The 11,110-nt window shown below is 54.2% G+C and overlaps 1 protein-coding gene across 2 annotated transcripts in view; it reads left to right on the top strand.

Annotated features, from left to right (window-relative positions):
- The window catches only part of apc (APC regulator of WNT signaling pathway), a 32,155-nt gene extending 21,290 nt beyond the window's left edge, over nt 1-10,865 (top strand). For both annotated transcript variants that reach the window (XM_024261167.2, XM_024261168.2), the window contains exons 13-18: nt 224-363; nt 438-515; nt 742-858; nt 923-1,137; nt 1,212-4,032; nt 8,699-10,865. In XM_024261167.2, coding sequence (XP_024116935.1) covers nt 224-363; nt 438-515; nt 742-858; nt 923-1,137; nt 1,212-4,032; nt 8,699-10,513 — 5,186 coding nt within the window. In that variant the 3' untranslated portion in view covers nt 10,514-10,865. The remainder of the gene's footprint in view (nt 1-223; nt 364-437; nt 516-741; nt 859-922; nt 1,138-1,211; nt 4,033-8,698) is intronic.
- The last annotated feature ends 245 nt before the right edge of the window (nt 10,866-11,110 follow it).

The raw sequence follows: 11,110 nt of genomic DNA, 5'->3' as shown, positions 1-11,110 counted from the left end.
ATGGTCTCTGGGGGTCTGGACCACATATTGATTGTCTCTGAGGGTCTGAACCACATGTTGATGGTTTCTGGGGGTCTGGACCACATCTTGATGGTCTCTGGGGGTCTGGACCACATGTCGATGGTCTCTGGGGGTCTGGACCACATCTTGATGTTCTCTGGGGGTCTGGACCACATGTCGATGGTCTCTGGACCTTGTCCTGACGGTGTTGTTTTCCTTGCAGGAGGTCTGCAGGCTGTGGCCGAGCTGTTGCAGGTGGACTGTGAGATGTGTGGCCTGAGCAGCGATCACTACAGTGTCACTCTACGGCGATACGCCGGCATGGCGCTCACTAACCTCACCTTTGGAGATGTGGCCAATAAGGTAAGACTTCCTATAAGAGCGGCTGAGGCTCAAGTGGATCTGGTCTCAGTGTCTCTCCTCTGTATTCTCTTCAGGCCACGCTGTGCTCCATGAAGGGCTGCATGAGAGCCATGGTGGCTCAGCTGAAGTCTGAGAGCGAAGACCTGCAGCAGGTAAGCTCACCTGTGACCTTCGTTCCCCAAGGCAATGTTGCAATAAAGATAACAATAGAGACATTCGAAAACATCAACATGAAAGACATAATAACAGATCCTAGAGGAACGTTGAGGAAAACCCCCCACTTCCTGTTCTGGTTCAGTCTCGCTCCAGCTCAGTGTTCGCCTGCATCTCAGCCGCCTTTCCCACCGCTGGTCATCTCAAAAGCCCTATTGTTTCCAGGTGATAGCGAGCGTCCTGCGGAACCTGTCGTGGCGTGCTGACGTTAACAGTAAGAAGACGCTCCGGGAGGTGGGCAGCGTGCGCGCTCTGATGGGCTGCGCTCTGGACGTGCAGAAGGTAAACCGCTGGCGATGGGTTGCTCTGCTCCAGGGCCGTGATGACGCGGTTCTCTGTGTTCCAGGAGTCCACGCTGAAGTCCGTACTGAGCGCGCTCTGGAACCTGTCTGCACACTGCACCGAGAACAAAGCGGACATCTGCGCAGTGGACGGCGCTCTGGCCTTTCTGGTGGGAACGCTGAATCACCGCAGCCACACCAACACTCTGGCCATCATCGAGAGCGGCGGCGGGATCCTGCGGAACGTGTCCAGTCTCATCGCCACCAACGAGGCACACAGGTAAGCGCTCCACTGACCGGACGCCCCGCTGACCCGCTGCTGGGTTAACCGTCTCCCTGTGGCTGGTCTTGCAGGCAGGTGCTGCGGGAGCACGGCTGCCTGCCGACCCTCCTGCAGCACCTGAAGTCTCACAGTCTGACCATCGTGTCCAACGCCTGCGGCACGCTCTGGAACCTGTCTGCTCGAGACGTCAAGGACCAGGAGACTCTGTGGGAGCTGGGCGCCGTCGGCATGCTCCGGAACCTCATCCATTCCCGACACAAGATGATCGCTATGGGCAGCGCCGCTGCGCTCCGGAACCTGATGGCCAACCGGCCGGCGCGGTTCAAAGACGCCAGCGTGGTGTCGCCCGGCGCCGGCGCCCCTTCCCTGCACGCTCGCAAACAGAAGGCGCTGTTCGAAGAGCTTGACGCGCAGCATCTGTCGGAGACCTTCGACAACATCGACAACCTGAGCCCCAAGGCCACACACAGGAAGGGGCGTGGCTGCGGAACCCCCGGCACAGCCGGTGCTGCCGCTCGCTCCTACACCAACACCCCAGTCCTGTCCAGCCCAAAGAACGGCGAGGGAGCCAAGAGGATGAGCGAGGATGCCACGTACGGCCGCTCGGTGTTCCCGCCCAGCGTCCGGGCGTCTAGCGACAGCCTGAACAGCGTGACGAGCGCCGATGGCTACGGCAACCGGGGCAAGCCGTCATCAGAGCCCTTCTACTCCTCTGACGAGAGCGGCGTCAGCAAGTGCTGCGTCTACAGGAAGTACCCTGCCGACCTAGCTCACAAGATCCGCAGCGCCAACCACATGGCCGAGGACGACGGCGCCGAGCTGGACACGCCCATCAACTACAGCCTGAAGTACTCGGACGAGCAGCTGAACTCCGGCAGGCAGAGCCCCAGCCCCCGCGCCGACTGCGAGGCGGAGGGACCACTGCGCCGAAGCGATGGCGCGGAAACGGGGCCAGCTGGCTGCCACGGGTCTATCCCCCCGCCTCACTATGTGGTCACGACGGCATCCAGCTATGGCGGCGACCCCCCGCCAGAGCAGCCTATCGACTACAGCCTGAAGTACGGCGCAGACGCCATGCGGAAACCACTCTTCAAGCAGGATGGAGCTGCCGGATCACTGCTGGACACACCCACATCCTCCTCCGGCAACAAGCCCCACCCCCTTGGCCCCCCCCTCACTCGCCCTAAGAACAGCCAGGAGTCGCCGCAGACGTACTGCGTGGAGGACACGCCCATCTGCTTCTCCAGAGGCAGCTCCCTGTCGTCTCTGTCGTCTGAGGAGGAGGAGGACCGCCACGACAGCAAGAAGAAGGGGCGTGGCGGCGTGGCGCCCGGCGGCAGCGAGTATCCCACGCTACCCGTCCGGGAGAAAAGCGAGCAGCGGCAGCAAAAGGAGGCGGAGAGTCAGACGGCCGGCCCCCCGGCCTCACGCGGACGGAGAGGTCACCACCACCACCACGGCCACTCCCACCACCACAGCGTGACCTCGTCCTCGGGCGCTAGGACTCCCAAAAGCCCCCCCGAGCAGCCGTACGCTCAGGAGACGCCGCTGATGTTCAGCCGTTGCACATCTGTCAGCTCGCTGGACAGCTTCTCCGCCTCCTCCATCGCCAGCTCTGTGCGCTCCAGCGAGCCGTGCAGCGGCATGCCGAGCGGCGTGGTCAGTCCCAGCGATCTTCCCGACAGCCCGGGTCAGACCATGCCGCCGAGCCGCGCCAAGACCCCGCCCCTCCCGCCGCCAGCCCCGAAGACCCAGGAGGAGGACAAAGCCAAGCAGGCGGCAGACGGCGTCGACCTGCTGCTGCACTTCGCCACAGAGAGCACGCCACACGGCTTCTCCTGCGCATCCAGTCTGAGCGCGCTGAGTCTGGACGAGCCCTTCATCGCTGCAGAAATGACGGGCCAGGAGGAGGGCGGGGCCAGGACGGAGGCGTCCCCCAAACCCCCCCTCAACGAGTCCGACGACGACGACAACGAGATCCTTGTGGCGTGCATCACGCTGGCAATGCCCAAGTCCTCCCAGAAACCCAAGAAACCCGCCCCCCCACGCAAGCAGAGCCAGCTCCCCGTCTACAAGGTCCTGCCCCCCCAGAGGCGGGCCCCGCCCCCCCGGGGAAAGGAGGTGGTGCCCCCCCCAGCAGAGGAGGTTCCCCGAGTGTACTGTGTGGAGGGAACGCCCCTCAACTTCTCCACCGCCACGTCCCTGAGCGATCTCACCATCGACTCGCCCCCCAACGAGGAGGCGGCGGCCCCTGCCGCGGCCCCCTCCCTCACCCAGAGGATGCGGGCGGGGTTTCCAGAGGGAGAAAACGGCGAGGACATCCTGGCAGAGTGCATCAGCGCCGCCATGCCCAAAGCCAAACCGCGGAAACCGGCCAGAGCTCCAGCCGGTGCCGAGCTCCAACAGGGGCCCCCTGCCCCCCCGCCAGCCGCGCCGCCCCTCAAGAAGAAGCCCACGTCCCCCGTGAAGCCGATCTCCCAGCGCGCCGCGTACGGCAGCTCCATGGCGTCCAAAGCCAAGCCGGGCTTCGCCTTCGACTCCCCTCGCCACTACACGCCCATCGAGGGGACGCCGTGCTGCTTCTCACGCAACGACTCACTCAGCTCGCTGGACTTTGACGAAGAGGACGGCGCCGACAAGGACGGGGAGGAGCGCGGCGGCAAGGAGGAGGACGGCAGGAGGAGGAAGCAGCAGACCGCAGCCGTCTTCCCGCAGCCAAAAGCCGCCGGTCCGACGGCGGCGGACGAGAAGCAGAAGTTCTCCATCGAGGACACGCCCGTCTGCTTCTCCAGGAACCCGTCGCTGAGCTCGCTGAGCGACATTGACCAGGAGAACAACAACAAGGAATTTGCGCCACAGGACGCCGCCGCCAAGACTCCTCCTCCTGCAAAGGTGGGTTCCAGTTGGTCAGATTCACCAAAGAACCGCCCCCTGGGGGAGAGCTGCCACAAAACATTATTTTAATAGTCGACCATTAAAGTCGATTTTCATTTTTAGTGATTAGTCGACTAATCGACTAACACACATCTTAACCATCACTAACTTTAAACTCCACGTATTTGCTGACTAAATTAAAGCCTTTAAGGATTCCTGCAGCTTTTCTCCTTCACTTTTTATCTAGTATTAAAACAAGACTTGAATGAGCTTTGCAATCTGATTGGCTAATGGTTAATGTTGTAGACTCCTCAAAGAGCTCTTCATTCACATTCACACTGTAGTGGCGGCTCGGCTGCTGAACACTAGCACCAACCGTCCACCAGGGGCAATGTTGATATATATTACTGGATTGGCCCTCGCCTATTTGCTGCTGTAGACAGAGACGTGCACGTGCGCGTGCAGGCGTCATTGTTATGCATTGAGTCATGATAGCAGAACGCTGGTGTTTCAATGGAGGACATGCAGACATCAACCACAAAAATCAGGCTAGTTCCTTCATTTCTAAACTGATTTTTATAAAATATAGCTCAAATTAAATCTTAGAATGTGAATGATCTTGTGGTATATTTAAATATATATTATCTATAAAGATTAATCCGTAAATGGTGCAAGAAACTGCTACAGGTAAGTCATTGCTGTCAAATGAACAGCTTCTAAATATCCGTGATTCTTGATTTTACCTTTGTGCTAAAGTCTATATAACTGAGCTTATAAATACTCGTCACCCAAGACCAGAAAGAAGAGATTGATGATGTTTAATAGCATGAATGACTGATAAAGTTTAGTAACAAAGTCCTTTCCCTGTTAAAACCCCCTCAAAAACACCCTTTAAAGTTAAAGGTTAAAGTTTTGGGCTGCAGCTCCTTCCCTAACAACGGATCTATTCTGTGTTTATTAGGGGTGTAGGAAATATATTGATATCGCGATATTTCGTTTGGTGATACTTGCATTGATATAAAATGTTGCCATCGTGATATTTATTGAATTTTTAATGAGCGTCCTTCACCGTCCGGCTTTTTTTTTTCACTTCAACCTCCGACCACTAGTTGGCAGCAGAGCGCTCTGACGCCGGGGTCACACCGGACGCTGCGCGGCGTGGAATGGAGTCCGTTCGGCGGCCATGTTAACCTATGGCGTCGTTCAGACCAGGTGCGGAGCGGCGCAGAGGGTCCGCGCAGTGCCGCGGAACGTTTTGGCGTCTGGTCTATTTTTGCCGCGAGACGCGAGCGCTCCGCGTCAATACTGGCAGGAAGATGCATCAAAATACATGAGAAAATACGGTTTATTTTCAAAATAGAACTATTTTTTCACAATAAACCGCAGAGATTGACAAATGAGATCATGTTTTTGTGTCTAAACAGACTGTAGAGATGAAAATATGCATACGATCAAAACACACAGAGCCCCCACCCCGGACACCACAGATCTCTGGAGCGGCTGTGCTGGGCTGCAGGGTTCTGGGAGGAAAAAAAGCAGGGCAGACACTCGACAAAACAGACAGACGCACACGCACGCACAAACAGATCAATGAAGTGAGCTGCGGAGTTGGGGGGCGGGGTCTGTGTCAACAGGGGCAGAGACCATCCTCTTTTAGCAGAAACACAGGGTGATATCCTGGTTCATGACTTATTATCCATGATGGCAAAAAAAAAAGCAACAGCTGTAGCAGAAGCGCCTGTCGACCGTCGCGTCTGGTGCGACCTGGAGAGCGGAGCGGACTCTGCGCCGCTTCCGCGTCCAGTGTGACCCCGGCGTGAGCCTCTTTGAGCTGCTCCACACCGCGACCAAAACAACAACAAGATCTGTTAAATATTCAGTCAGCCTCGCGGTTTTAGTTGTTATGAGACATGTACTACTTCGTTTTGAACTTGGAATGGGGACTAAACTGAAACTGCGCCGCGTTGCTGCCAGAATCATCTAATCGCAGCGGCTCAGATAAGAACGAGTGCAGCAGTGGAGCTGCAGCGGCTCGTGCACGGAGCCTCCATCAAAATGCTGTCGGCTGAACTTCACAGCTATAGATTCTGGTTCAGAGACCTGATGGATCAGAGGGATGTAGACAACGCTCTGAAAAAGGGAAACGATTAGCAGTGAAATACACGTTTACTTGAGCTGCAGCGCTGACTGTCCTGTAAATAAAGCATGTTATCCTCGTTCATCCTGTCATCACACTGAAATGTTTCTGGAAAGAATCTGCTTTTTATTTCCTTCATTTTTGAAGCGCCTGTTCAGGTTAATGTACCGATTAAATGCTAGACTTAGCGATCTTGTAATCACACTTTTAGAAACCTATTAGTTAAAACACATTCATTCAAAGTATTTTTTCTTATATTGAAAAATATTGTGTTGTTGAAATCAGACAACATTGACTGTTCCCCTAAAAACAAATATCTTGAAATTCACCAAAAGAAAAGCAGCATGAATTTCTGGATGAACGTAACTTGTATTTGAGACACAGTCGCTGTAATGCTGTGATTATTAAATACAATTAATTTGACCATTTTATTCACTGACAGACATTAAAATTCAGGTAGATTAAATTCAAGTCATACTCTTAAAAATGAAGTGAAATGGTTTTGGTACAGTACTGAGAAATATTGCAATACATATCGTATTGTGAGGCATGTATCGGGATATGTTTGGTATCGCCGGACTCCTGCCAATACACACCCCTATTCAATATGTAGAGTGGGTGGTCTCTGTTACGTTCAATTAAAGAACAAACAAATATATATATATAGAGAGAGAGAGTGGTACCGGGCAAAGTTATACAAGTTTCTCCACAGAACTTGCCTGAACAGAACTTCAATGCTAAAATAACAAAATATGTAGTTTCTTCTTTTTCATGATGGTAGATTTTTACTAGTTGTTTTGTTATGCATTTTTTTGTATGTGTGTTAGAGAGTGTTATTATTATTCTGTTCTTTATACTGCACTCTGGGGTGTTTTTAATAGGATATCACTTTGTCAAGTTTATCAGCCAGTCATCCCATTGAACTTCATCAATCCTCCTTTAATCAGCATTTACAAGCTCAGTTCTATAGATTATTGCACAAAGGAAAAATCTGTTCATTTGACAGCAGTGTGTTACCTGTAACACCAGATGGTGCAGTTCTTGCACTATTTACAGCTTAGTTTTTAGAGATAATAAAAATGTAAATATACCACGACATCAATGATTAAGCTTTAATTTGAGCCATGTTTTGTGAATATCAGAAATGAGGGAGCTAGCCGGATTTTTGTGGTTGATTTCTCCATGTATTACATTGAAAGAGCTGCATTCTCGATGCATAGCAATGGCGCCTGTGCGCGCGCACGTCTGTCTATAGCAGCGAATAGTCAAGGATTAATCCAGTAAAATATAGAAATAATCAAGACAGCTTTTGTAATGCCCGACAGTGGGGCTGCTGGCCCAGGTCCGAAGGGGACCAGAGCCTGAGAGTGGTAAATACTGCTAGCATAAAAGCTAACATGGTAAAAAAAAAAAAACAATCCAGACAACCAACACAAATCCATCACCAGGACCGTTTGCAACCTCTGATCTCCAACGTCCAAGGTAATAGACCTATGAGCCATGCTAACGCTAACCAACCATAACAGAACCAAAGATGGGCGGGGCTTTTACACTGGAGCTCAGAGCATTGTGACGTCACACTTCTGAGACTTACTCCAGTTGACCAATCACAAAATTCAATTGCAATACCTTTTTTCAACCTGTAGATGGCAGCACACGGATGGTTTTAGACTATTTTCATGAATTAAACAAGTTTATTTTAATTTGGCAACAAACAGTACATATAACGCCCCATTTATAGATGTCAACAGCCAAAAAAAGTTGGTTACCCTTTAAATAAATACTGTTCTGCCTTGCAGAGATTGCATTGAACACTTTTTTTCTTTTATTTTCTTAAGTTTCCATTTTCAAGCTCCATTGCTGTGTTGTTCTGATAGACCCAGAACCTCCCGTGACATCACTACTGACCAGATCAGCACTACTGCACATGTGTGACAAAGAGAACAGCAGACCGGCTTTACAAAGTGCATCGTAGTTTTGAGATAAACACAAGGGAAAAAACAACAAAAAACCACTTCCACTATCAAATTAGTGGTCGACTATTTTAAGAGTCGACGTAGTCACGACTAATCGAATAATCGACTCATCATGGCAGCTCTAGACGCTGCACACGTCTACTGCAGGCTCTTCTGTTTGGGTCACCGCTGTCATGCGATCAATTTTAGTTGAATTATTAATCGTGACCTGTAACTAATTAATCTAATTTATCATTAATCCATTTAATTGCAGTGATTTTTTAATCTAATAATTGCTGCTAAAATCCTCATTTTAATGCAGTAAAAGATCAAAATAAACTTCTAAAGGTGACTTTATCAAATTTGTACTTTTATTAAAGACTTCTGACCTTTATTTTGACTCCACTGAGGGGTCACAAATTCTCCTGGACACAGGTGCATGCTGGGTAAAAACGCGGGCTGTAGACGGACCAATCAGGTTCTGTTCTGCAGGCCGTGTGATTGACAGATGAGCTGTGTGCCTCAGGCCTTTCCCACAATGCATCAGTCCTAAGCTCAGAGTGAAGGTGATGTCACCTGCTTTCTCTTACAGGTGGAGTCCAAGCCCCTCCCTGCCAGCGGCTACACCCCCAAAGCGTTCCACGTGGAGGACACGCCCGTCTGCTTCTCCAGGAACTCCTCGCTCAGCTCGCTCAGCATCGACTCGGAGGACGACCTGCTGCAGGAGTGCATCAGCTCCGCCATGCCCAAGAAGAAGAAGAAGGCGGCTGCGCCCGCAGCGGCCTCGCCTGTGGAGGCCACGCCCACAGCGGCTCCAGTCGCGCTCCCTGCAGCTGATTGCGTTGTGGTGGAGGAGGAGACGTCCGAAGCACCGCACACCCCCACCTCCCCCGACTCCGAGTCCTTTGATTGGAAGGCCATTCAAGAAGGCGCCAACTCCATCGTCAGCAGCCTGAACGCCGCCGCCTCCTCGCTGTCCCGTCAGCCTTCTTCAGACTCGGACTCGGTCCTGTCCCTGAAGTCCGTCGGGTCGCCCTTTCACCTTCCAACGGCCAGCACCAATCCCGAGGACGAAGAGCAGGCCCGGGAGGAGCCGCCCTGCGGCCCCAGAATCCTGAAGGCGGGAGAACTCACCGCGCTGGACGCCAAGAGAAGAGAGGAGGAGGGGCCAAAGGCCCTGAGGGGCGGCAAGAAGGTGTACCGCAGTCTGATCACTGGGAGGCCTCGGGCGGAGCCTGCTGCTAGAGGGCGGAGCAAACCCAGATCCTCCGGAGGCAGTGACAGCGCCGACAAAGGAGGCGGGTCATCTCAGGACTCCATGCTCTCGCGGCCGTCCTCAGGAGCCAATCAGAAAGGAGGGAAGGTGTCCCAGCTGCCGCGCACTGCGTCTCCTGGCAGTTCCGCCGCCAAAGCCAGCAAGCACAGCGGAACGCACAAGACCACCGCTCTGCCCAGGAGCGAGTCCGCCTCCAGGGTGGCCGCCGCCCCCAAGAAGCAGAAGGCGGAGCCTGAGAAGCCTGGGCTGGTCCGCCAGTCCACCTTCATCAAAGAGGCGCCCAGCCCCACGCTAAAGAGGAAGCTGGAGGACTCGGCCGCCGCCGCCGTCACGCTGGAGTCGCCCATCAGCCCTGAAGCCGCCCTGCCTCTCCCCACCAGGGTCCGCCACGAGGTCAGCCGCTCCCACTCAGAGAGCCCGTCACGACCGCAGGAAGTGACCTCATCGCGGCTGAGCCGCACCGGCACCTGGAAGAGAGAGAACAGCAGCGGGGGGGCGAGCGCCGGCAAGCACTCTACCTCGCTGCCGCACGTCGGTACTTGGAAGAGGACGGGAAGCTCCTCCTCCGTCCTGTCAGCGTCATCCGAGTCCAGTGAAAAGGGGCGGAGTGAGGAGGAGGGCGCTGCCAGGTCAAAGGCGGCTTGGCGGAAGGCGAAGAGCGGCAGTGACTCGTCCGCCGCCTGCAGCGACGCCGACAGAGCCGAGGACGTGTGGGTCCGCCTGGAAGACTGTCCAGTCAACAACCCGCGCTCGCCGTCCTCCTGCTCCACCAAAGGCCCGCCCGTCATCGACAGCCCCACCCCTTCCAAAATCCCATCCTCCTCCTCCTCCAATCTGAACCTGCGGCGCAGTTGTGAGAGTCTGCTCGACGACAGACTGCCGCCACCTGAGCGCCCGGCGCAGCGGCTGCAGCAACGCGGCGGCGCCGTGGCGGCCCGCGTCAGCCCCTTCAACTACACGCCCAGCCCAAGGAAGGGCGGCGCCGAGGTCAGCTCCCCCCCCACCACCAGCACGGCCTCCAGACCCTCGCTCATCCCCACTCCCGTCACCAAGAAGAGGGACCCCAAAAGTGGTGAAAGTGGCGGAGAGCGCGGGGGCGAGCGCGGCTCGTACATCGTGACGTCCGTGTGACGGCGCCGCTTTCCTGCTGATTCTGCAGCGACTTGAACTTTCAGATCAAACTTTTTATCTTTTTATACCACTAAATGATTATTCGTTGCTCGTAGCTCCGCCTCCTGCATGACCCCGCCCTCATAGCGTTTAATCACAGTGATGCTAACGATGATCTCTGTAGCGCCGGGCCTGGCGGTCCGCTCCGTTGTGTTGTTCGGACACGTCCGTTGCCGTGGAAACGATAACACTGTAAAGCATAACTTATTGCTGTAAACCTCTGAAGCACATATTTAAGTCAAGTGACAGGAAGTGGATTCTACTTCCTGTTGAGAGTTTGATGTTCGCCTGATCAATAAAGTTTCACAACTGAGCTCTGTGTGTGAAGTGACCCCCACCCCCCACCTATCACGTCATTGTTGAGACAGCGGTGGATTCGTCTGTGGCTCCGCCTCTCGCCATGACCTTTGGGGCAGCAGGCGGTCCGTCTGCCCCCCCCCCCACAAACGACTGTGAGTACTGGACTGAGTGTGACCCCCCATCGACTGTCTGTGAGTACTGGACTGAGTGTGACCCCCCCCCATCGACTGTCAGTGAGTACTGGACCAAGGCGGGTGC

Source organism: Oryzias melastigma, unplaced genomic scaffold, assembly GCF_002922805.2.
Source record: "Oryzias melastigma strain HK-1 unplaced genomic scaffold, ASM292280v2 sc00318, whole genome shotgun sequence".
NCBI classification, from domain to species: Eukaryota; Metazoa; Chordata; class Actinopteri; order Beloniformes; family Adrianichthyidae; genus Oryzias; species Oryzias melastigma.
This window is presented reverse-complemented; position numbering and strand designations above follow the sequence as displayed.